This window comes from Sabethes cyaneus, chromosome 1, assembly GCF_943734655.1.
Source record: "Sabethes cyaneus chromosome 1, idSabCyanKW18_F2, whole genome shotgun sequence".
Classification (NCBI taxonomy): Eukaryota; Metazoa; Arthropoda; class Insecta; order Diptera; family Culicidae; genus Sabethes; species Sabethes cyaneus.
In genome coordinates this window covers 157430480-157457619 of record NC_071353.1, presented here as the reverse complement: position 1 = coordinate 157457619, position 27140 = coordinate 157430480, and the positions used below count along the sequence as shown (strand labels likewise).

Sequence of the window (27140 nt, the reverse complement as noted above, 5' to 3'; positions counted from 1 at the left end):
TGATTTTCCCAACACGCCGAAAACGACGATTCTGCGCGTTCCGGCGTACCGATAAATAGAACGTTATCCGATCGTTAGCTGAGCTAAGACTGACTCGCGTTTGATAGCGTCCATGTGACTACATGATTTTCAGTGCCACCAACGCGCGCCGCAATGCCTCTTAGTTAGTTAGCAGCAGTACCGTATACGTACCTTACTTAGCGGAATGCATTACACACAAGAAGCGGCCCAGAGCATTTCGATCGCGGCTAGTTGATATTCACTGCACATTGACTGATAGCCCGCCCGTTGTCCCAGCTCTGCTCCACCCTGCCCTGCCCGGCCTGCCATCTGGTGATGTTCCAGTACTCAATCTACGATCGGTATTGCACGTCGCGGGAGCTCATTCGTTGTTGTTATTGTTGTTGTTGTAAAAGCTGCTAAATCGGCTCATAAATTACAGCATGATGAGACTGTGTTTAAAATAATTTGTCTCCCGCGATTGCCTATTGTTGATTAGCAAGAGGTTCTATCTACATACATAGGTGTATCCTGTGGCTTAAATAGGTGCTACGAACCGGATCTCTAAGGTGTATATTTCAATTTTCGAACTATCGAAGGTTAATCAGGATCACTGATGATTGTAATGTTGAAGTTGTCATTCAAGTTGATAAGCAGATTGTTGAGGTGTGCAATCATTGTCTGACGAACGTTGTAGAGAGATAGTGCCGCAGTAGTTGCAATGTCGGTAATGTTAGAACAAATTGTCAAATATTGTAGAAATTTGTTTTATAATTTAATGATTATCCTAAGGAAACCTACTATTTCCACCATTTCTCGTTGCTGCTTTGCTTTCGTACAACTAGAAGAAGGTGCCGCTTTGTCTGCATAGACACAGTTTTTTTCAGTTCAGTACATTATTGTAAGGAAAAATGTTTGAATAAACTTTTAAACTTTTAACTTCAAACGCACATGTCGCAAGAAATTGAAGATTGGTTGGTCCATCCAACCTACTCCACCTTCAGACAAGCAGAATTCTGGTATTTCTAATTTCCTTGGCTGCGCTGTTCTCCAACAATTTCTACGGTACGAAGATGATGTCAATACTTTACTTTGTTACGATTCAGCTGTTTGGCGCTATTGCTGTTAGTATGCGCTATTTTTTAAAAAGACAGCGTTGAAGATTGTGACAGTTTTTCTGGATTTTCGATTTGGAACTTCTCGGGAACCTTGTCGTAGTTCGGCTCAAGTGGTTCCTTGAAAGACCCCTCCAGGGCCTGCAACCTATGTGAGATGTGAGGTGATATTGAAAAGATCCGGACATGGCTCTCCATTGCTTTTTAAAGCACTTCCACATTCCCAGTTGGGCTTGAATGCCGTCAAGGATCAGGACTACTGGAAATTTTGTCGTGTGCGTTCCCTTAGGTGCTCCATACGAGTTCGGGGATAAATTTTCATTTTCGGGGGCTGTGAACATGGCCATTATGGCTGTAAACAATACCTCTTTCTTTAGAAACTGCTCCCACTACTGGACGTGATCCTTTCTTTGCCAAAGCACAATCCTTTGTTGAAGGCGTATTGGAATCCTATAAATACGAAATAATCTCAGATACGATCTCCAACACAAATGATAATCAACTAGATACTTACGGTACTGAAATCAATCTCATGCGCGTTCCATAATCGACTTGGGGGCACCTGACCACTGTTATAAATCTCCTGGAGGAACAAAACACCTTGGCTCTGGAAACCTCGATGAAGTTTCCTGATGTCTCTTCTGGAACCCGCTAACCAACCACGTCCTGAGAGTTGTTTGTTTCGAAAGAATGGATGACTCAATCTTGTTTTTGGCCGCTAGTTGAAATGCTATTCTCCAAGACATACTTCACTAATTCTTTTTCCTGGAGTGATACTTTCCAGCTGTGATAACTTTGACAACGATCCATCTTCGCTGGAGCGATCGCTGAAAAGATAACGTGAAACGTCTTTTCTCAGAATCTTGTATTGTGAGTTTCACTTAAAATTAGCATGCAGACAAATGCAAGCAAAATGCACTGATGGGGGACATCCCTCTACTGCCTCTACATACTTGGATGAAGCGCTAATCCTCTTTGGAGACATTTCGGGAGAAAACTTACCAAAATAAAGGATTCACGGAAAGTACTAGAGAAACCCGCAATACAAATTCAGATAAGGAGTTAAGGAGATTAACTTTTCTTGTGACGAACTTGACTGTCTGCAGTGTGACACTTTTACCATCGTCTTTTTTGATGAAATAAGCTTCGATAACCACATCTTCCATATTCCCGTCGATCTTCCAAATCTTTCAATACCATTTCAATCATTTACAGTTTCCACTAGCATCTTCAGGCGAACCTTCAAGCAGTGTTTGGGCACCCACATCATTCTGTGTGTTGAAAAATTTCTTCAGATGTTCTGGTGGTGGTGGTGGCGGCAGCTATAAGATTATCCCGTAGATGTGCGACTGATCCCTGAATGTAGTTTGCCCAAAGAATGAAACTGGCATCCATTGGCCTCACGAATCGGTTCTTGTTCCGCTTTTTTAGTTCACTCACTAAATGGAGCACGTTTTGGTTCAGCTCCAGCTCGGTCCCTTAAACCCGAACTTCTGATTACTAGCCCCAAAACCACTTCGGCTCTATCATAATCTTTGGAGCTGATTAAAGATAGGGAATGTACAAGCACATACATTTTCACTTGGATATTTTTATATCCAGCAAGCAGTTCGTCGGTAAAATCGGATAGGCGTGCCTTTCGCTTGTGAAGTAGAAGAAAAAATTTGTTCCTGTCTAGTCTATCCAGGCTGGTTTGGTTAGACTCCACACTAGTAATTCATCAATCCCTTCTTCAGGTCGTTCATAGAGAATTTCTCACCGCAAAACTGAGTTGTACTCCTGTCATAGTTATTACTCGAATTCAATGTTCCATATATACGTTTCGAGGGAAAAGTCTATCCAAACTTCGTTTTCTTTGGCATTTTTCGTACCCGTGATGTACGATAAGTGGGATTAGCTTCGAAATCGGAGGCGTCAAACGGATAATATTCTGCACTCATGCCACTTTCATCCTGCGATAAATCCAGTATCTCCATATCTTCGAAGTCGCTTTCCGTCATTTTGATACCACATAACTAAAAAATAAGAAACAATTTGATAAATATTGTGCTTTTTATCGTTTTGTAATAATAATTACCTGGTCGTTGGCTGCTGAGATGTTTTTGTTTTTCGCCGTCTTTCCTTCGCGTCAAATGTCAGTTGTATTTTGTTCGCGCGAAAAGAACAGTGCTTCCAGAATCTTGGAACGTAAAAGTTTCGTAAAAGGACGCAGTTGACCTCCCAATGTTGCGCAGTGAAATACACTGCGATCGTTGGAAGGATCCTAGGTTCCTTCTTGCTCGTCTGCGGACGATGCCGGACCTGCGCTTGGTTGTTGTATGGGTAATACGCAGATTTTCGTGATGGCACGCCGGAATTCGCCTTCTTTCGTCCGGACTGTGACTACACGAATGTTGTTGTCATCGCCTCTAAATACTTGTGTTACGCGTCCCAGTCTCCACTTGAGCGGTGGTAAATTTTCGTCCTTCCGCAGAACCATCGTGTCCAGGTTGACATTGTCCCGTTGTTAGGTCCAGCGTGTCCGAGGTTGCAGTCCAGAGAGGTAATCAGTCTCATCAGTCACAGCTGCTAGCTATGAGGTGTTGATGATGCTGAGATCCGAACAACCGAACGAGCTTATCTAGTTCGCGCTTGGCACCTCTGAAGTTTACAGCATTGTCGCACTCGTTCAGGTCTGGTTTGCCCCGTCGGGCTACGAAGCGTTTTAAAGCGGTAATGAATGTCTGGCTCAAGATCTGCAACACATTCAACGTGTGCAGCCTTGGTTACCAGACATACGAAGATAGCAATAGAGTAGGGCGGGGCATAAGTGCGATGTTTGAAGTTGTCATCAATATTCGTGAGATATAATGAAGGACAACAACATAATATATTTTATAATGATGCAGTAACTCAATGTCTTCACATTCAACTATATATCATCTGCGGTAATAGTGTTTTGCAAAATAAATTCTTCTTTCTTCTGATCAAGTGCAGATTCGCACTTTTACCCCACCAGCAGGGCAAAAGTTCGAATACCGCGGGGCAAAAGTTCCAAGCTAGAATCCATGAAATTAGCCCAGCTGTAGCTAACAAAACCATATTATCTTCAATCTGTGTTATGTTTCGGTAAGGAATATTCTCAATTTGCCCGTTTTCTATTTTGCGCTGGTGTATTGCAGCTTCCGTTAGATCGAAACTTTTCCAAACGTTTGTTTTTTGTTTCATAAGCGGAAACACATTGTTTTTCTTCGGCCAACATCTGTAGAGCACACAGTTTTCTGCAGATCTTTCATTTCTAGTATCTGTAATATAGTGCCTAAAGCTGTATATAATTAGCTATACATTTTTGCCTCGTCCATGAATCGTACTTTTGCCCCGTCCATGAATCGAACTTTTACCCGGTAGGCGCTTGACGGGGTTAGATAGAATTACGGAAAAGCGAAATATATTTTGTAAATTATTTTCGCCGTATTTTCAAAACAGATATCTGAGTGAGAAATTTTCAACAAGTAATATCCTCCTGTTAATATTGTATTTGCCGTATAACGAAAAATTACATCAAAACCGCCTTAAAATAACATTTGCACATAACTCAGCAACTATGCTTCGTAAGCAACCAAAATTTACGTTAGATTCAAGCTATCAAAGTAGTCACCCATCCATGCCAATGTAGAAAATTTACTCGGAATCTGCACCGATAAATCATTGAATCGCACTTTTACCCCTCCTTACTCTATAGCATTTCACTGGAGGTCCTCGGTGTAACGCGCGGTAGAAAAAGGGTCCACAGTCCCGTTCGAAGGAATGGAAAGGCTTGCGTTACACGTTCTGGTGGTAATTCTCCCATGAGCTGTTCCATAACTTCTGGTTTGCAGCGGAAACATATTACACAGGAATGCACTACCTGCCGAGCGAGATCGCGAACACGAAGTGGCCAGAATCGTTCCCGAACTACTGCTGTCATTAGCTGAAGTCCAGCATGGAAATTGTTGAGATGATAAAACTTCAGAATCAGGTCAGTAAGCGAATGTCTATTTGGAAGGATCATCGGATGACGTTGGTTGTATGTTACTGGAGCGTTTCTCAGCCGGCCACCGACGCGCAATATGCCATTGGATAACAGCGGAGATAAAGCCTACAGCCTTGAGTTCTTTTTGACCTGTCCATCGCGAGCTATGTCTGCGAAACCGCTCTACCTGTGCGATTCTAACGAGATTTTTCGTTGCTTCACGGAGTTCAGCCTTGGTGACGAGTCCATTACGACGTAAGTCTCGAATCTGTGGGTTTGAGTTGTGAATGAATTTGCGAATCAGCGGAGTGATACGTAGGAGCTTTGTAAACGATGAATATAACGAAAATAATTCATTGGGAGTTAAAACTTGAACCGGTAGCGCAATAGATTTTTCTTCTAACTGGTCCGGTGGAAACTCTGGTTGTACTGGAGCACTAAGTGAAGGCCAAAATCTAGGTGGTTGACGAAGATAGTCAGGACCATTCCACCATGCAGCGAAATCCTTCAATTCGTTGGAAGACATTCCACGGAATATAACGTCAGCGGTATTTTCCAAGCCAGGTACGTGTCCCCAGATTCCTTTGATCGTTAATTGCTGGATCTCCGAGACCCGGTTTGCCACAAAGGTTTTCCAACGCGATGGGCTCGATAACAGCCAGTGGTATACTATTGTCGAGTCTGTCCAAAAGAAACCTTTCGCCTAAAGATTCACACTGGATTCAAACTTTTCGAAAAGGTGACTAAGAAGCAGAGCCGCAGAGAGCTCGAGTCGAGGCCAGACCGTGGGATTTCGTTTAGAGTTTCCAAGTGGGGCCACTTTAGACTTGGCAGAGAGCAGGTTGGCAAAGATATCTCCGTTCGACAAGACTGCTCGGACGTAGATGCATGCACCATAGGCACGCGTAGAGGCATCGCAGAAGCTGTGCAACTGCAATGACACGGCAGACGGGGTGGCTATTACCCATCGTGGAACACTAAGCTGCCCAAGACCTTCGAGGTTGTCACGTAGTTCTATCCATTAACGTTGAGCGGAGTCGCTGAGTTCTTCATCTCAGGCTTTTCCCTCTCTCCAGAGTTCTTGCATGAACAATTTCGCTTGTACTAACACTGGGCCGACGAGTCCCAGCGGGTCAAAAAGCCGCGCAATGTCCGAAAGGACGATTCGCTTGGTGATCGGAAGACTTTCGCTGTGCTGCGGTACCTCGAAACGAAATTCATCAGCACGAGCGTCCCATTGTAAACCGAAGGTTTTTACTGGCGAAGATGGCTCGATATCTAATAACGTACACTCATCCCTCAGGTTTTCTGGAACGACTTGGAGAATGCTTGGGCTATTGGAAGCCCACTTATGAAGCGGAAGTCCAGCTGATTGCATCAGTTGGAGAAGTTGTTGAATTAATTCTTGGCCTTCATCGACAGTGTGGGTGCCTGCGAGTAAGTTGCCCATATAAAAATCCTTGCCCACTACAGCAGCAGCAACAGAATGGCTCTTCAATCCGATTTCCGCAAGTTTTTGTAAGCATTTGGTCGCAAGGTAAGGAGCCGATGAAGTACCGTATGTTACGGTAGTTAGCTGGTAAGTCCTGATGGGTTCCGACGGCGAATCCAAAGAATGAGTAAGAGTTGTTGATCAGGACGAGACATGAGAATTTGTCTGTACATCCCAAGTAACAATTTATGTTTTATAGTACTCTTATGGCGGTTTTCGTGACTAATTTTGGACTTAAATTGCATCATAAGAGTGTAATAAAACCCAAATTGTTACTAGGGATGTTCTCGATGTCAGAGATGATCGCGTACTGAGGAAACCGAAATCGAAGAAGTATGACTACCAGGTCGTCCTGTACTTGCGGGCCAACCATGCGGACATCGTTAAGAGATACTCCAGTATCCGTTGGACAGGATGCATCGAACACTACTCTTAACTTCGTGGTGATGCTGTCTGGTCGCACGACACAATGGTGGGGTAAATAGTAGGTTTGTAGTGCAGGATCAGGGTTGTTTATCAGCTTCATGTGTCCGAGCTCGGCATACTCGTCAATGAATGCTGCGTATGATTCTTTTAGAACCTGGTTAGCGAGAAGTCGACGGTCTAAAGTTAAGAAACGACGAGTAGCAATTTCTTTCAAACTGCCGAGTTTAGCAAATACTGCTTCCCATTTCGGAAGTGTGACGACGAAGCGACCGGTGGAATCTCGCGTAGTGGTTTTGGCAAAATGCTCCTCGCATGCAGCTTCCTCTAAAGAAAGGGTACTGGTAGTGTGGCAAGATTCGATTTCCCAAAATCGAGCCAACTCTTCCTCGATTGTACCAGTACCGATTGTAGCGACTGATGATTATATTTTACCAGATCTGACCTTCCTCAGATCTGACACCACCCATCCCAGAGCAGTGTTTTGGAGAACAGGTGCTTCGGGATCATTCTTTAGTTGGCCAGCCTTCAGCAGGTCGTAAAAGTTTTCTATACCGAAGATCAGGTCTATAGGACCAGGTTGACTAAACGAGGGATCCGCTAGCAGGATGTCTGATGGAATCTTTAGACTGGATACGTCGATCACTTGATTTGGCAACTCCATTGTAATCTTGGAAAGAACGTGAAATGTCCAACTGGTATCAAAATCAGCGCGATGGGACTGGATTCGAACGGTAGTAGAATATTTAGACAACGTAGATGAAAGTCCAACACCACTGATTGGGATGAATTCCTTGTTACGCCTTAGCCTCGATTTTTGAACAAGCTGCTCCGATATGAAATTAGGCTGCGACCCCGAATCCAGAAGAGCACGGGCCCAAAGGGACTGTCCGGTAGAATTGAACACCTTCACGAGGGCTGTTGATAGTGACACCTTTGTAGGGACGATATGCTGCTGCTCGTTGGGTGCTGACGAAAAGTGGCTTGCCGAAAGGGCAGTGACTGTGGGGGCTAGGTTTTCTGGAGACGTAAATGGTTTGTTTGTTTGAGAAGACTGTGAGTGGTTTGCTGGAGTGCAGGACGAAGAGAATGACTGCGAACCAGATGACGCAGGCTTCGATGCTTGAGGCTGGTTTGTTTGACTATTAGACGAATTGGTTCGTTGATGCAGCATCGTATGATGTTTATGGTTACACACGCGGCAGGCTCCACTCGCACAGTTCTTGACGAGATGTGAAGGCGAAAGGCAATTAATGCAGAGTGCATTTTTCTTAGTGGCTTCGAACCGCTCAGTAGCGGTCATTTTGCGAAAGATTTCCCACTGGAACGATGAATGCGATGACTGTTTGCAGAAGGGACAAGTTTTCTGCGGTGTCGACATGGCTGAATGCGCTGAGGTTAGCTTGGTAGTGCTAGAACGAGATGAGAGGGACGTGCGAGGAGTATCTGATGGTCGAGGCTTAGCTGCAGCAGCAGATTGAAGGATTAAACTATGACTCCGCAAAAACTCGATGAGTTCCTTGTACGTAGGGACGTTAGTTGATCTCCGATGCGTCTCCCAATTACGCATGGTTGCGGAATCAAGCCGCGAACTGAGCATGAATACGAGAATGGTACTCCAGTCGTCTGGATGTTCACCCACCTTCTCGAGCATCTTTAGATTACGTTCGTAGTCATCAATCAATTTATTAAGAGACTCGTGGCACTCTTTTTTCATGGATTCTACGGCAAAAAGGGGTTTCACGTACGATTTTACTAAGAGATATTTGTTCTCGTATCTCTTTTCTAATAAGTCCCACGCGACATAATAGTTGGCCGCTGTGACCTCGATCACTTCGATTACCCGCTTAGCATTTTTCGATACGGATGAGACTAAATATGAAAATTTATCAACATTGCTTAGCTGAGGTGTGGAACCTATCAGCGACTGGAAGGTATCTCTAAACGTGGGTCATTCCCCAATGGATCCATCAAAATGCGGAAGTTTTATTTCCGGAAGTTTCACTCGAGACTGTACGGTATGGGTAATTGGTTGCACGGCCATGGCAGTGGATGCTGATGGGTTTTTGCATTTTCGAGCCTAAAAATCCTTTAATTTTTAGGTACAGAAGCTCAAATTCAGCACGCGTGGATTGATTAATATCATCGATGGATTCACTGCGACCTTCCTCGCCCTTGATTTATTATTCTAGTGACTCTTGAAATTCATCTAATATTTCTAACTCCTGAATTCAGAATTAATTTCTTCTAAATATTCCTTCCGATGGACTTTTCCAGATTTTTTAGAGAATCCATGCAAAAACTTCAGTAGCCATCTTGATCGACAAACAACACTAGAACAATCAATCTGAACCGCGTGTCACACACGTGCTTGTCAATTTTCAAACCAGCGAACAAAATGTATTGAAAACTGCTCCCGTTCGTACCACTCATTGACTAAAATTTAGTAAGCCAGCGAACTGAAACTTACTGCTAGTATTTCGCTAGTTCTGAGCGATTATTGAAGAATTCAAAACACATGTTTTGGCAAAAGGTTGCAAATCTCTAGGACCTTTCGTTACAGTGTTATTGCATATTTAAACTTTATTTTTCCTTATTTATTTTTTCGCCAAAAGCGTTAGGGAGTGTTGCACCGAGACTGTGCTTTACTCATTCTATTCAATTTCATTGCAATGCAATAACTATTGCGATCCGTTTTATAGCTCTTAAGCCTAAATTAGAAAGCAAGTTCCCAACATGAATAAATTTCAGTTTTTCACGTTACTACCCATCCGTGTAAAAATAAACTCGTTTGCCTTAATTTTATAATGTCTCAGCTGACATTGAAACTGAAAATTTAATCCATTTTCGGACTACCCATTCGTAATTGCACAGTGGTAGTGTTCGTGAGTGAATCCTCAATCCGTGCAGTGTTTCGCATTTCGAGCACACTTTATCGGTCAGCAAGCACTACCTACCAGCTTTGTCACTCACTGTAGTATACTGAGGAACGACGACGTTCGTATTTTCGCGTGGATCAATCTTCGGTGTGTGTTTGCAACCGTCCGTCCGTCCGTCCGACTACGGAGACCGATTTGGGTCTCGTGCACGAGCTTCGAATAACAATCAATGCCAATCGGCTTGCGGGTTTGGTTGCGAATCGATACTAGGTATATACTTTGAACCGTCGCGTCGCGTCGCGACGTCGTCCGCGATATAAAAAGCTTGTGTTGGAGTCTCCTTCGCACGCAACGCCAAAACTTAATCGCCGTGTCGGGATCTGGCCGGCGGTGTTCCAAGTAGAGAATGCATGAAATTGAAATCAATGATCATGACATCGATTCCGAATCCCTTTTGCTGAATGCTTTTAACGGAAACCATTAAAGGCGAGTGATACTTTCCGTTCCTGGGCTCGGAAAATTCACGTATTTTTACTATCAAGTATGATCATACAAAACGTACTACTACGACTATAAAAGCCCAGTTTTACGATGGCCTAAAGAAGCATTTAAAAGTAACCAAGGGGAAGTTTTTAGTTCAAAGTCTACAGGTACGTGCGGCGGGCGATAAATAGTCGCGGCTCAATAAAATGAATCTTACCTTCTTTCGGCCGGTACGAAACCATCTCCGGAGCTCCGACGTAAATCGAATCTTCCTCTGTTGGCCGTCCGATGTGCCGGAGGAAATCGCCAACAGAATAACAATGCCCTAGTCACACGTCAGCACTCGCTACCTGCGAAATTCCCCAAAAGAATTTTTATAGTCACTACTAAACCGGGATCGGGATAAAACGAACGCTAAACAATGTACAATTACGCAAAGTCATTGATTAATTTGGCGATAAATTTACCTAAATGATAAACACTGTTTAGCACCGTGAAAGAATGACTTGTCAAATACGGTTTTTGTTTTCTGAACGTGGAAATTTACCGCAGTAGCCGTTGACTCCATTGTTACTGTACTGTGGCGTTTAGTTTTATATGAATTAATTCCAGATTTAATCAAGCAACCAAAGCACGTGCTTTCAAGTGCCCTGTGAAAATTTGTTCGAAATGAATAAATCAAAAACCATCTTTTTTTTCGTCTCACACCTCTCAACACAATGGAGTACGAAGCATACATCAATAAACCATCCCCTTTGCCTACTTTCTTTTGATTTTTCGTCAAAAACTTTAGCCGAATTAATTCCATTGCGTCATGTTTCGATTGTGTCATCGTGTCATGCGTGACACCCGGCCTGTCATAATCAGATTTTAACCAGTCGTTTATTTTTCTCGGTCGGTATGTAACACAGTTTATAAGACTAATATTCCGTCATTACTACAATACAAAGTTGAAGTCTAGAACCACCAGAACCACGTATAGGGCTAGCAGATTGCAGCTTGTGCTCGATCTATCACCGTCGAGTAACGTGCCATTATCGCCGGCGATGATCATGACTTTGAAGCACGCGGGTGTACAAAGCAACGTGTGCCTTCGTTCGGACGCTGCTCTATAATTATTTGCAATTTTTAATTATCAAACGCGCAAGGAGACGCTGATTAACTCGTTTGCCTGCCGGCTCTTATCCTGCGATTAGAGCTAGCTATGCTCTTTTCGTGCCAGATCCATAGAGTAGAACAAATTTATTCCAAGAGGTTAATACAACAAAGTCCTACCGAAGATCAGAACATTGAACCGGCATTCCGCCGTTCGGCTTGCGGAGCCTTTATTGTATGCAAATCAAGTTCATTTCATTGCTTCATTGAATTTAGAGTAGCGTTCATCGTGCAGCGAGCAGCTGTTGGGCAAAGCTGTCATTGATGAAACCACAAAGTGACCACCGCCGTCGACCATTCACTGGCATCGATTACATTGTTTGCAGCACCCACCCACATCTGGCGGAACAGGTGCTTTCGATTTCGGTTCCGTTACAGATCACTAACGAGCCGCCAGGGAGCCGCGTTTCGCGGTGAAAGATCACAACAGCAAGAAGTGATTGCAACCAGGTTCGTCACTTATTGCCGTTCGACGTTCTTCGGTTATCGCGGTTTGTTCTTGATCAATTCACATAAGTTGAATGTTTTAGTGTTTATTTTGTAATATTGCTTTATCCACTGTTCTTTACCAACTTTGACCGACACCGATTGCTTCAGTTATATTTGTGACACTTTTTCAGCATTTTTGGAGCATATAATACAATAATTGCCCTTATTCTGCGAGTCACGTGGCTCAATCCGACAATTGTCACTCGCCGTGACTCGCCACGGCGAGTCGAGTCATCTAGGTGACAACCGAGTCACCTAGGTAAGAAACCCCTGTCACCTAAGTGACAGGCCGTGTCACCTAGGTGACAAAGCGAGTCACCTAGGTGACAAATGTCACCTGATTCGCGGTGACTCCAAATAGTCACGTCACTCGCCTCGCAGAATAAGGGTGATTCACCCACAACAATAATGTGCTCTATAAAGCACATAATACAATTTTTCAATTTTAAATTTAACGTAATTAAAAACTACGTTCGAAAACAAAATTAGACAAACTCACTTATTTGTAACTTTTTCCTGTAAAGAACTTTTTGAAATTTTGACTAAAAATAGCAGAAAGTGTATTGCTTTGATCGGCAGAGTTTCGTCGTAACTTGTTCCCATGGTCGAAAGCCCAATTGCTTTTCATTGGCGGATCGGTAAAGAGCTCGAAATCGTACATTCAACCGTATCCCAAGTGCTCAAAAAGGTAATTTCGATTCAGAATATGCTAAAAATAGGCAGAAGCTTCGGTTTGTTTTGTGCAAAAAGCAATGACACGTTCTGGACTACACACTTCCAATGTTCGAAGAGCACTAAACCGAAAAGACAACCAGCACACGGTGGCCATTGGCCAAAACTCGCACAAGGAAGCCGTACAGGAAGTGACTCTTGAAACCGTTCTACATTGTGTTGGACGATGAAATCCACGTTGAGGCTGACACCACAGATAAACCCCGGCACAGGAACACTGTATATGTTGCCGCTTCTAAGTTTGCAACTTCCGAGAGTGTACGGAAGAAGTTGTCGAAATACGTTAAAAAATCCTTGCCTGGCAAGCGGTCTCGTCATCCATTATGACCATGACGTCGCGCTTCGTCGGAAAATAGTTTTTTGCAACCACTTTCAGCCGCTTCTTCTGGGTGATTGCCTGTTGCTCATACACGACCGGCCACGACTGGCACTTCTGCATAAAAAGTCCATTTTGGCGGGATACTTCTTCACCGTTTCGCAGATTGCTCCGGTCTCTTGACTCAAGGCGCGGAACAATGAAACCACTTAGCTCTCGATCTACCTCTTCAATTTCTGCTGCATTTTACGGTGGCGCAGCATTGTCGAGCTCGTGCCTTTCGCCTTTTTTTGGAAGTGTGAGAAAGCTCACACTGCCCTGCTGGGTCGCTTTATCTTCTCAGGGTCGTACCGTGTTCGGGGGACTCAGCGCATTCGACTAGTTACCGTCTCAAGCAAGCAAAGCGGAACAACGAAAGAGTATTCAGAAGGAAAAAAGGATCGGCTCTTTAGTACCTAAATATAGTATTCCATTTTAACTAATCTTTATTCCGGAGTTTCTACATTCTCGTCGCGGTACCGATCACAACGCGTTGGGGCCCACCGATGACATGCAGGATGACGATAGGGAGAGAGGGTACGTACCACGACCACACTACGGTCGAATTGCGGGACCTAGGAGCGATGACAGGGCAGAGTGATGGCCAGAGATACGGATCTTGCACCTCCGACCATTTGAAATACGGACGTCCAGCGTCAGGAATCCGCCACAGTCCAGAATTAGTAACGTTGCCTGATAGTGCCCCTCGTGGGCTTCGATAATACGAGCGTTGATTCCGCCTTCTATCACCGGATTTGTTCGTCACTCACAGCTACAGTTCTGAACCGCCAGTAGTTTCACGCGGTCAATTTACCGAGGCTTACTATTGCACTTTTGCTAGACGACCCAACTTTTTGCCGGTTTAACCAGGTTTTACCGGTACAATTTCGTATAACACGAGCCTAACGTTGGTTCGAATTAATCACAGCAGACTTGACGTTTTCGCTGCTGACGTCTTTATCGTTCGATCGAGATCAACTGATCCCCTTTTCGGCCTTTTCATCCTCCAGCTTTCTTCATCCTCTATCTCCCTCTCGTCGACTATCTCCCTTCTCACTCCTCTAACCGGATACAGTGGGTCCGCTATCAAAATTTCTTTGCGTTTCAGATAGCTGAACCGGTTGAGAGCTCCCAGGGTTATGTCTGGATCAAACGGTTTTTGTGTGTTAGTAATTCCTTAAAACTTTGTTAAACAAAAAATAACAAATATTATAATAGCAAAACATTTAATAAACTAACAACAATGATATAGAGCCGATGATACAAAAAAAAACAATAATCTAAAACTTAAGAACTAAACGCTAAACTGAAAAATTCCTTCATTGTACCGATCAATTTGAAAGTGATCGGTAACACTTTAGAAGGAATAGACTAAAGCGACTACATATTTTTTGGATGAATGCGGGACACATTGAATAGCTTATTTGCTAAATCGGTTCGGTAGTAAGGATGGGATCATGTGCGGCCACCTGCAGAATCCATCAGTGTCGGCTCGGGAGCTGACGGGACTGACGGACTATCCTAAAATAGCTGTTGTGTAAGTAATTGCGGGGGGCAAGGAAACTCTCAGGGCTGTCCGCAAGACGCAGACCAGACGTTGGAGTTGAACTCTTGATCGTCAACTGCGGTTGAGGGTCATTCGGAAAGTCAAGGCTGATTTCAGCATCACGGATTGTGTTTTGGCGAAAAAACTGAATATTGACCGCTGTACTGTAAGGCGAATCCGTCTCGGAATGGCTACAAGTGTTACCAGGTAAGTGGGGAACCCAACAGAAGCCTCAAACAATAAACAAAGGTTAGAATCTGGTCTCGTGGGCTGTGCGAACTGGTGGTGACGAAACCCGATGCATGTGTCTGACTCGATGATGAATAAGCTTTAGAGAAAGCCGATTTCAGCCAAACCCAGGGGTTAATTATTCATACTCTGGCTCGTGGTAGGGTTTGTAGCAGATTCGAGATTGGTTTTAGGGATGGCTTCGTGATAAAAGGTCATGACTTGGCGAGGGATCTGTTTCACTTCAATTCGAAGATACACAGGGGTAGGTGCATCACCACGCTGATTTTGCCCTTCATTAAGTCCCATTATCAGCCTGCCTCAGTTTCAGCATTCATGCTACAATGGACAATGGACTTCAGTTTATCTCAAAAGAGCTGAGCCCAAGCAACCAAAAGTTCGAATTTCACTTAAGGAACAAACTTGAAAGTTCATATTTGGTTCAAATTTAGTTCCGCAGAACTTTCTTGATGAACAACCAGACACTACATTTGTAAACCGAACTCCATTCTCATTAAAGTACCGTTAATATCTGTAGCAACTTGAAAGTCCAACATGCAGCTTGAAAGTTCAACATACAACTTGAAAGTAACTTAGAATTCGGATAATGGTGCCTAAAGAAGGTTAACAAGCTTTATGTCTATGCAGGTATAGCTTGCTAAGCAGCTTTACCTGTAATTAACCGAACTTCAAGGTGCCTCGAGTTAGCTGCATAGAGCGCTAAACAGCTTCTGAAGAAACTTTGGCAAAAGTTTATAAAACAGCATTTGTAGTTCTATTTTTATACTTTTCCATTTTCTACCTCCGCCTCCTGCTAACTTTTGTAAAGTCGGTTCATGCGATTAAGATAGGCTATTTAAAAAAAGCCTAACTAACATTGACCGCTACTGGATTTGAACCCGAGCGTTCCTCGTTGCATGCCTATCCTGATGCATTGCGCCATCTCTGACTCCGCTAGTGACATGAATTTTGCCGATGAGTTGTTCTTAAGTGTAAGTTCGTTTCGGGGCTGTGATAAATGAGAAATTAGCACATCGAGTAAAAACTATGCAAATCGCATATTCCAGCAACGGAGCAGTGGTATGCGTCTAAGTTACCGCAAAGTACTCGAGTTCAAATCCCCGAGGTTTGGTGGTGTGTGGCAAGTTACAATAAATTAATATTTATAAAAAAACAGTCGATTATTAACCGAAATTAAATACTTAGTTAATGAGAAATGTCATGAATCTGCAAAACAGAAAGAAGTGGGGAAAATATTCTCCCAATATTTTTTATTTTGAAAATTATTGGAGTTTCTTTTTGGGCTGAACAGTGTTCTATATAGCGACTTAAGTGAACTTTTTGCGAACTTTCTAGTTCTGTTAGAAGTTACTTTGTATTCCCTTCGAAGTTTAAACATCAAATACGAACTTGAAAGTACGGTTAATTACTTAAAAATGAAGTTGAATAGAGTTCTATTCATGATCATTTCGTTGGCTGATTAAGCCAAAAATCCCCTTTTATCGGAACTTTTGGTTACTTGGGAGGGCACCGAATTGTCCGTGGGTTCGTCCAGTATTGACATACTGAGGGAAGTGAAAGCTGAAGATGAAGAGACCACCAGTGATATTGGTCTGATGAGGAGTTCGAGGTGCCGGCTGGTCGGGCTGAGACTGGGGAGGGTATGCACCGGCTGACGACCGGTGTCAGGAATCTGGTCAGCCTAGACTAGACTGTTATAAATTGAAAATTGCAGATCGGATATGTCCATCAGCGGATACGAATTGCCTCATATCGTCCATACACAAAGCCTACAACGCCAATTTTGATCGTTTTTCATTACATCACGTTGTAACGAAATACATTTTTTGTGTATTCCGGCGTATTTTGTGGTTGCCTTTTAGGTCTAAATTACACTACACTCATAAAAGATTCTACCTGTAAATAGGTCGGATTTAGTTAAAACTAGGTTGAAAATACTCAAAATGCCCATGTTTCCAAACTCAAATTTTGGGTAAAAAAATCAGAGGGGTTGTGCCCAAGACACGACCGCATAGGTGACGTAGAGCTACGTGAGTCTCTTTGTAGCGATAGTAGGATGTATCCATGTATGTAATGATACGATTCTTCATGTATACAATCTACATACGTCACGTTTATCAAAGTAGTAACATCATATACATTCAATCCCCAACCGATTTTGGAGTTAAGGCCCAAACAGAATGCTGCGTCAACGCATCCGTCAGCGTCAATTTGACAGTAAACCCATGGGCAAACTGTCAGAATGACGCCGACGGACGCGTTGACGCAGCCTTCTGTTTGGGCCCTTATAACCATGAAGTCACACTAAACCAAACAGTAAATAAATTTTCATGATCTGGTTCTACGTTGAATAGTGTTTTTCCTTTGGTAATCGGTAGACGGTACACGCGAATTTTCAAAAAGCTGAAAAATTTGCGCAAAACTTTTCTGCAGTTTACAAAAGAACTACACTGTTAATAAAGCATTTACAAGCTGCAGACGATTTGGAAGTGGCAGAAAATGTCGCCCGTGACCAAAACACTTATTCCCGCCATTCGTTGGTCGTCCGCAATGGCGAAAAGTTCAACTTTTCCCTCGTTGCCTGTGTTATTAGGGTATTAAATGGGTAAGCAAATATAATAAACTCTTCAATCATTGTGTGACCCTTAAAAGGACCGATTGTTTGATTATCATAACTGTAGGCTCTAGCTTGCAATAAACTTGCACAAACGCACCTAACATAATTCTGTTTTCGGTAAATTGGAGTACCGAAAACCGCTAACCAGGCACGGCTTGTTGCAGCCGACCAGTCGGAAAGCCTCAGTAGCTATGCGATCGACGAAGCCGTTCGGGTATGGTCATGAGTCACGATGAAATACCAGTCCAGGTGGCCAACTGCAAGTGACGTGGCATAATTCTGGTCGTTTTATTATCGCGAACAGCATATTTCCTGCCAATTCCAGAGCTTCAGCAGTCAGATATTCCACTGACGAACTGACATGACACATAGAAGAAAATCCTTTAAAAACCATCGTCCTACACATTTTGGTTGCACACCAGCACCCTCTGTTACGCATGTCGCGGAGTAGCCTACATTTGCAGAGTTTTATGCTGTAGGGCTTTTACATTTGTATGTTTTTATACTGAAAACTCGAAGTAACACTCGCGCGCCGCGGTGTGGCCATGTTGCGAAACATGCTTTTTTGAAAAATGAATGGTTTTTGATTGGACGATGGAATTATCGCGAGTGTCTCGTCTGTTTGTCTGTGCTAACAGTCTGGTGCATACCGTCGTCGAGGCACAACGGTGGTTAACCACACCGGGTGTGTTTTTTGTTTTTACTGGTACTGACTTTGAAAAAGTCAGTACCAGTAAAAACTTTTCTTCGGAGTTACTAAGGAGTGTATCGAAAAGTCTTTAGCAACATCTATCCGTGAATAAAAATGAAATACGATTATTATTCCAATTTGTGTTTCCGGTTTATTGATCAGTATAGATCAGTACGACTTGAAACAATAGTATGGCTTACATTAGTCAAAATATTAGGTTCTAAAGAATGAGCGCACTTTTGATGAAATGCCTTCCATCGAATTCTGCACACTTGCTTATTTGTATTTCCTTGGCGCAGCTGTCCAATTTTTCTTGATTTCCTTCATGCTTTGGGAAACTGTTCCTTCCCTCCTAAGGATCCTCTTCACAATCGACCAGTAACGTTCAATTGGTGGAGCTCTGGACAATTTGGTAGATAGATGTTTTTCTCGACGAATTGGATATTATTGTCTAAAAGGTACTGTTCGTAATTCGGCCAAAAGAGACAGGGAGACTAATGCTGTTTATAGAAGGGCCACACTCTTTTTTTTTCAAGTATTCATCTTTGTAAATTTGAGCATTTATTGCACCTTTTGTGAAGAAAATACGTGAACGTAGACCACAAGCACAAATAACTTGGCATATTCTAGTTGTCCAATTTTTCCCAGCGCAATCGTACTGTCGGTATCGTCCACCTCCTCGTCCGCTTATTTCGTGTAGAATTTTGGCCCTGGAAGCGCTCTTGAATCTTGTTTGGCGTAAGTTTCGTCGTCCATAAAGATGCACTTGTTGCTATTGCCCAATATCCGTTTATAGTTTCCGTGCCCTTGTTTTGGCTCGAGATTATTGCTCTCTGAATTTCTTAGGCACCTTACGCTTTTTGTGTGTCTTTAAGGAGTTCCTGATCTTGCTTCTCTGAATCATCCCAATACTTGTTTCAAGCAGTTTAGTCAAATCACGCGTTAATACCGATCGGTGTCATTTGATATGAGTTACTACTACAGAATCCACCAGAGGCTAACTGGAACTAGGTTTTCTTCCGAACCTAGACAGATCCTTCAAGGAGAACTCTTTTCCATACATGTCGATATATTTTTCACGCTTGTGTGGTGCGCTTTAAACCGTTTTGCAGTTTGGTTGTAGGTAACACCCTTTTAAATGCACCAAGTGTGCAGCATTTTCTTTCTGGTTTCAAGATCAATCCGAGGCATAGCGAAAAGGAAAAAAGTAATCGAAACAAATCGATTGCGCAACTTTCTTTAGATATGTACACAAACTGTTGCTTGCACGAACACAAAAATAACTTCACCCATTTTTGAGTAATAGCTTTTTAAAAGTTGCTAATTACTTTACGATACAGTCCTTAGAGGTGTTTTGCTAAACATTCAAGCTGTTGTATTACCCAAGAAAAATGAGACAAATGCCAACATTTCTAACAGTTGTATCAATTATCAGACACCGTCCTTTTAAGGATAAAAACATGCTTATATGAAGATATGAAAGATTGTTGTTCTCCGGCGATCAAAATAAAGTTTATTGGGCCAGCAGTATTTATTAAAACAAAACATTGGATTTAGTTGTATGCGTTTTCCTGCGCATTGTAGGGCATGTTGCGGTGAATTAGTGTTTCATTTGGTGTTAACTTGGTTTTAATCGCTATCATTTGTTTACGGCAGACAATGTTTCAATGTGACGATTATTGAAATTAAAGCAGAATAAGGAATTATCAAAGCAAATTGCAATCAACGAGAAAGGGTAGGATTCTATTTAGTTCTCTTGTTAATTTTGTTATAGTAGAATAAATGGAATTTTCCATCGACTCTCTCGTCGATTACTGAATTATACCAAGACTTGTTCGAAAATAATTGGAAATTATTTCGACCATTCACAAAGCGACAATTTCTAGTTAGACCGAGTTAGAGTTATTTCCAATTTTTCAATGACGCGCATTGAAAATCAATAGTTTTCTATATTTTCCAATTCGATTTTCCGATCGAATGGTGTAAATATTTTGGAAATCTATTGAAAATTGTCTGAATTATAAGTTGAAGCGTGAAAACGCGTTATCACTTTGATAACGTCATTGCCAACAACCAATCACGAAGCGAGGATTTCTAGGTGGACACTGGTCCATTATATTCAATTTTTCAATAGTGCGCTCTTAAAAATCAATAGTTTTCTTTATTGGTGTGGACGCGTAGAAGATTTTCCAATCGATTGGTGCAAAAATATTGAGAATCGCTCGGAAAACCGCTGAGCTATTAGCGCTCAAAACCTATCAATTTTTCGTGACGCTCGCATTTTTCGATTTTTTGGAATGACACCCTATCTCAAAACTTGCCGCAAGACGTAGTCCTACGTCAAAATTCAACCAATTTTGGCTACTTGCTAACGATAATTGAATTATTCTCTGTGATAAATAACGTACTTTTAAGTTCATACTGCCAATTTTTTGGTTTAAAAACTACTCAAAATCTGAGTTTGTACACTTCAAGGGCATTTTGAGTAGGTCAAGTTTTAGCTCAGTCCAACCAATTTACCAGTAAACTCATTTAAGAGTGTTGGCGAGTTTACTGCTTACAACTTACAAGAGTATAATCAATATATATAGAATGCCAGTGTCGCTGGTGTTTCATGGATATTTTGGTGGCAAACATGTTGCTGGTTCGTGTCTTGGATACGGGAACTACATTGTCAAATTGCCCAATAGAAAATTTTCCTGCCGACGAAATACCCCAAAACGACCAAATCGGGTGATTTATCCTACGTGATTTACGGAAAAGCAGAAGGTTTTTTTGTTGGGTTGCCTTTTTAGTTTGACAATCAGATTCCCGTTTCGAATCGATCACTCACACATATGCGCATATAGTGTAAATACGTAATTTTCAAATGTGTGATGTTTACCACGAGCACTGCAGCGACACTGGCATTCTATATATATTGATTCTACTCTTACAAGCAAGCGAGTTTGCAAACTGATTGTAACTAACCTACAATTTATGAATTCATTGGGAATTCATTCAAAATATGAGAATCATTGCTACAATCCAACAACTAAACGAGTTTATTGAAGAAAAATCAAGGCAAAATATTTTGTCGGAATTAAGCCGATCTCATTTCTCGGATTTTTTTTTTGGCGCAGACCGATCTGGTCCATTTCAGATTTCTCGGATTATCCCTTTTGAAACAACTGTCTTGAAAGCATGACATTTGTTATGCTCTAAGCAAGGATAGCAGACGCGCTGGTTCTTTCAGGGGTAACACTTTCAGAGATTGTGTGTTGAAATATTAACTGTATTTTAGAGATATTTGCATCGTTTTTCGGGTTTCACAGTAATTTTTAAATACAAATCTGTTTAGATTTTAGACTAATCTCAAAATATTTGCAGATTTAATTGAATAACGACAATAACGATGATTACTGCAGGCTTCCCAAACATATCTGGCAGCTCTAGTTGGGCGCGCTTTTCGAATAATTTGTTTATGTTTACTTTTCTTGACAGTAGCATCAGTAGTAAAATTTTTACTTTTGGTTGCTGTGAATTTTCGAAATTTTCCAGTGAAAAACTATTGTTTAAAGTGCGTGCCCCAACGCTCTCCGCCAACAATAATGGATACCGAAGAAGTTCAAACAAAAATGCAGCGCTCACTGCGCAAGCAAAAGTACAAACAGCTGCTGGAAGAAGGTGCCGAACTGGGGCTGCGAGCGGAAACGGCAGACCCGGTGGAAACGTTCCAGGCCGTAACCAACATTCTGGAGGCCAGCAATGCCCTGCAGAGCGAAGGCCGCGTCAAAGATCGGGCCGAGAATGCCACCGAAGTGCTGATGGACGCTCAGGTGCTCAAAATGAGCCACGATGTGGTTCACGCGGCAATGCAGAAGATGGGTAATTCCGAGTTTTCCGACGATGAACTGGTTGCCGTTATTGTAAGTTTGTTAGGGTTTTTAAATTCTTAATCATTAGTCAAGATTAATTTTTAGCTTTCCAAATTTGACTCGGAACAAGATTCGGAAAATTGGGATAAAATAACACGCGAAGCGGCGTCCATCTTCTACATGAGCAGACACAGTCAGTCGCTTTATGGCTCCTTTGATCCCGAACCCGTCGTCACTGAGAAAGCTGTCAAACAGCGAGCCCAACGGCAGAAGGCCGATTTCGGCAAGGCGAAGAAGCCGGAAACGGTCGATAAACTACAGAAGAAGGAGAAAAGCGGTCAAAAGCTGAATTTGATTTTCAATCAAATCGTGCGGATATACAACGAGCAGCAGCAGTCACCGATTCCGTACTACAAGCTGATAATCGATCCGGACGATTTTATGAATACGGTCGATAATGCGTTCCAGCTTTCGTTTCTGATACGGGATGGAAAAATTGCACTGGAAGGCAAGGATTACCAGGAGCCGGTGGTGAGGCCAACCACGCCGCGGGAAAACGAGCAAGCTCCGGAAATGGAGACCACGCAGTGCATACTGGGGCTGAATCCACGCAAATGGAGGGTGAGTGTAAAGCCTGCTGGGTGAATTTTTACTAATAATAGACAAAACCAATTTCAGGAAATGATAGAACACTATGGTGTGAGTGAACCTATGCTTTTCCTAAACCGGGAAGAATTGGATGCTACACAGTCCGGTACACAAGCCTAGAGATAACGGTTTTTCGAATTGTAAACCCTGGAAGGGGTAAGCCACTACTAGGGTAAGGTAATGTAAGCAGAGACTTACTTAAGTCACTTAAGCGCTATAATTCGAGAAACTAGTTAATGAACGAAGATAAAACAAGGAAAAATTAAAGAATTTAGTTACCTGAACATATTTATAATAAAGTTATTTAAGTTTTTCATACTTGTTACTTCCTTTATTGGATCACATCCTACGTCAGAACTCTGAAAAGGAAAAACCAAAATTGAAATGTCATCAAAGCCCCTAGATAAAACCACCAATTAATATACTTTCATAAAAGATCTTCATTTTTGAGCTTTCAGCTTCATCTTTTTTTTGTTTTTTTGCTTGAGTCAACACCAAAATTTGCTCAACATGGACTGACTGGAAAAATAAATATATGATGTTCCTATCATCATCATCATCATCATCGTCATCGATAGGATCATTATCATCAACAGCTATTAATAAGCACAAGTTTTTTTTTTTGTCTGGTTTTGTTTTCTTTCTTATCGACACCTACATTTATGAGTTTTAGCCTGCAATTTGGCCGACATTTTCGAGTAAAGTCTAACATCATCAGCACAGCACAATCATTCACATTCACAATAGTCTTCTTGCTTTGTTTGTTGCACAGCACATTTACACACGCACAGCAAATATCAGTGTTGTTTTGTTGTTTGTTTGTTGTCGAAAAATGTCCGAAAAATGTTTCTCCCCTCTAAACCATTCGAAGCCGGGAAGTATTTTTGTTTTGACTCTTTTTTGTATATTACATGAACACACACGTATATGATAACAGGTTATTTCCGAATGGTAAAACTTAAGAAAAAACAGAGGGTAGCAGAGATTGGGTAATTCAGTCCTTGGTTCTTAGGTCATATTATCTACGCAACGCAAAACGGCGAAAAATGTCTCTATACTCTACAGTCTCTGCCTTCGGGGATACCTTCGGTATCGCGCAATGTTTAGCATATCTCGAACGTAATAAATAATAAATATATTTAAGCTGGCTTCGTCTTTCGCCTTCGCCTACGGTAAAGGGTAATAGTCTGCTGAGTCCGAAACTCCGGAGGTTTTCTGCTGGAGTTTCCTGATGTGGCGGGATGGGGGACGCATTGATATAGTTCATCTTTGATTATGGGCCACTGCCGGCCGCAACCGATTTGTTGCACGCCAGTAACCTGGATGGTGGTGGAACCGGAGAGTAAGTACATAACACACTCACGGCCCGGATGATTTAGGTGAGCCTTAGGTTGTTTGGGTCGTTATTTCGCTTCAGCTTCTTACTGATTACCGGGAACTTATCCAACACTTTGGTAAACTGATCTGAAAAGAGAAAACGATTGGCGTCAAATAAAAGAAGGCTTTTTCTGCCGCAGGCAGATTTATTACCGAAGGAAATTCCTCCCAAATTTCCACTGTCCGCCGCCATGAAAACAGCATCAGCTTCCGCTGGGGTTATCTTTACTAGGTACTTGAGGGCGTCATAACACGACGCTCGAGACACTTTGCCGTGGTCGCCATATAACTGTGAAATAACAGAAAAAAAGAGTTAAACCCTATTTCACACTGGAAATTTTGCGTTACAACTCACATGGAACAACACTCTAACAAAGTTAGATTTCGGTGTGTAGAGGGTGATCAGGAACAGAGACATCAGCAGGTACTCCCTGAAGTCGATGACGTCCGTACGGCTGGGCTGGAAATGAAATGTAAGGATTTCAATTAAAACTTAATTGCAATGAGTGGTGGCCTAATTCAATTATTTTTCTTGATGAGTTCCTATCAGTGACACGGTATTTAGGGAAAAAACTGTTCAATAGTTGGGTAATTGGCCAAGAAATGAGAATCAGAAGGTAAACGTTTTGTAGATTCTTATGTCAGTTGCTACCCAAGCGGTAACCAAGATGCTGTTATTATGTGCCCATCAGTTGCTATCGTTGTTATACATCATAGTAGACCATGGTAAACGGAGTGGAAAAAAGTGCAACATTTGCAATATATTTTGTGGCGAAAACTGAAATGAAATACACAATCATGATCGAATAGCTAAAGCTAATTTAAATAGGTTATCAACAGTTGGGGAACCAAAAAGGTTTTTTCTAAGGTACAGAAAAAATTAATCAGATTCTTCGGAAAACGGTTCAACTTCGAAATAATAGCTGTTTATATTTATGAGTCTTACTAGCTGACCCGACAAACTTCGTATTCCCACAAATTAAACTGTGTTGTACCTACATAAATCGTGAATCTCGGATGACCTTTGCCACAATCTCGAGTTTTGCAAGTTTCTGAGGAGTTCATGGGTGTTTTAATATACAAATTTTCCTCACAGTTAAGTAGAAAATAGGCTGGTAAATGGCTGGGTAAGGCGTAACATCGGTACCTCGCGTACCTGCATTTATAAAATAGACCCCGCAGTGGTCTCCTGCAACTCCTCTCCCTACCTCCTCGTGGTACCTGCCGGAATACGAGCAACCTTGGTGGAGATCGGTAACCAACCCCGGTGGAAGCTAAGGTCTTATACAGACAGGGAAGGAGGCACTCATGCATCTGCTGAGTGTGCTGGCAAAAGGAACAGCCTTGCCAGCCGTGAGCGTCTGACTCCAGGTGAGGGGCGGCTCGCGACGGCGATTCCATTGCACGATGAATCGCCGTTTCTGTACCAGGTATGCGGCTGTATCCGAGGTTAGAGGCGGCATACAACAGCGACTGATCCGGAGCGGACGGCTGACTTATGAAACGCTGTGTCTCGCCAGCTATACCCAAGGCAGCAGCCCTGTCCGCGAGACTAGGCTTCGCAGCCCCAGTAAGGCAGTATGCTTAAGCAACTTTCGCTAGGAGAAATTCAGGAAAGGAACTACAACCGGATAATCGGCATGGACCCAGGCAAAAGAAAAAGGACAACGATTATTGGAAACTTGGTACTTGGAATGTCAGGACTCTACTTGAACCGGCACGCGGGGGTATCCTGGCAAGAGAGCTGAAGAAGATGAAGATCGAGGTTGCAGCCATCCAGGAAGTGCGGTGGCCGAAGACGGGAGAACGCGAATTCCGCGCAGTAGATCCTATTGCGGGCACGACATTCAAGTATCACATCTACTACAGTGGCGGCGATAAAGTCGGATTCATATTACATGGAAAACAAATGAAGCGTGTCATTAGGTGAAGGCCCATCAATGACCGTCTATGCGTGTTAAGAATTAGGGGCAAATTATTTAACTACAGTCTGATAATGTGTACGCACCAACGAACGACAAGCCCGATGACGTAAAAGAGGCGTTCTATGATCTTCTCGACAGGACATATGGAGAGTGCGCAAGGCATGACATAAAGATAGTCATCGGGGATACAAATGCACAGGTCGGACGCGGAGTTCTTTCGCCCCGTTATTGGTAGAGGAAGCCTCCATCCTACCACAAACGACAATGGCCTGAGGCTAATCAACTTCGCTGCAGCCAGAGGAATGGTTATCTGTAGTACCCATTTTGCACGATGGAACATTCGGAAGCACACCTGGAAGCACCCTAATGGAGAGGCCTGCTCTCCGATCGACCACGTTCTGGTTGATGGCCGGCACTTGAACATTCGGCGGTTATCAGCGGAGGAAGTTGCTGCAGAGTACTCTCGGAAGACTGATGAGCGGATCGGTGAACCTCTCGGAGAGAACCTGACCGAACAGTGGAGACACATCCACGACGCGATCAGTACTACAGCGCGGGAAGCGTTGGGTACTACTGCTGCAACCACTTCCAGTGAGTGATTTGACGCAGAGTGCCAGCGAGTGACTAATGAGAAAAATCGAGCCAGAAGTCACATTTTGGCTACAACTGTGACACGCCAGAGCAGAGAGAGATACCGAGATGCTAGAGCTGCCGAAAAGAGACTTCACCGTCGTAAGAAACGTCAGCACTGGGATCGAGTTCTTGCGGAGGCGGAGAATTGCTTCGAGAGGCACGATACAAGAAGCTTCCTTAATACGATCAACGGAATCAGGAACCAGACCGTGCCAACCCCAGTTATGTGCAACGACAACGAGGGGAACCTAATTACCGAAAGATCGGAGGTGGCTAGGCGTTGGAAACAATATTTCGATGCATTGTTGAATGGTGAACAAGATGGAACGGTCAACAGAAACAGGATAACGATTGAGGATGATGGACAAGCTGTGGATCCACCAACTTTGGACGAGGTTAGGGAAGCAGCGAGAGAGCTGAAAAACGGCAAAGCAGCTGGAAAGGACGGCATCCCCGCCGAACTTTTGAAAGTCGGGAGCGAAC

General features: G+C 42.8%; 3 protein-coding genes across 4 annotated transcripts in view; 1 reads left to right on the top strand and 2 right to left on the bottom strand.

Moving 5' to 3' along the window:
• Positions 1-2950: 2950 nt before the first annotated feature.
• On the bottom strand, positions 2951-10625 carry LOC128732351 (uncharacterized). The gene is made up of 4 exons (XM_053825598.1): positions 10601-10625; positions 7467-8893; positions 6942-7346; positions 2951-3130 (listed from the first exon to the last, which is right to left on the bottom strand). The coding sequence occupies exons 1-4, from the start codon at positions 10623-10625 to the stop codon at positions 2951-2953; spliced, it is 2037 nt and encodes a 678-aa protein (XP_053681573.1).
• Positions 10626-21722: 11097 nt separating this feature from the next.
• LOC128745329 (EP300-interacting inhibitor of differentiation 3) lies at positions 21723-22972 on the top strand. Its single transcript, XM_053842373.1, has 3 exons — positions 21723-22125; positions 22180-22695; positions 22753-22972. The coding sequence occupies exons 1-3, from the start codon at positions 21808-21810 to the stop codon at positions 22840-22842; spliced, it is 924 nt and encodes a 307-aa protein (XP_053698348.1). The 5' UTR covers positions 21723-21807; the 3' UTR covers positions 22843-22972.
• A 194-nt stretch (positions 22973-23166) lies between these two features.
• Positions 23167-27140, bottom strand: part of LOC128732996 (lysophosphatidylcholine acyltransferase) — a 60282-nt gene continuing 56308 nt past the window's right edge. For both annotated transcript variants that reach the window (XM_053826515.1, XM_053826516.1), the window contains 3 exons: positions 24455-24559; positions 24253-24388; positions 23167-24186 (listed from right to left, as the gene is read on the bottom strand). In XM_053826515.1, coding sequence (XP_053682490.1) covers positions 24098-24186; positions 24253-24388; positions 24455-24559 — 330 coding nt within the window. In that variant the 3' untranslated portion in view covers positions 23167-24097. The remainder of the gene's footprint in view (positions 24187-24252; positions 24389-24454; positions 24560-27140) is intronic.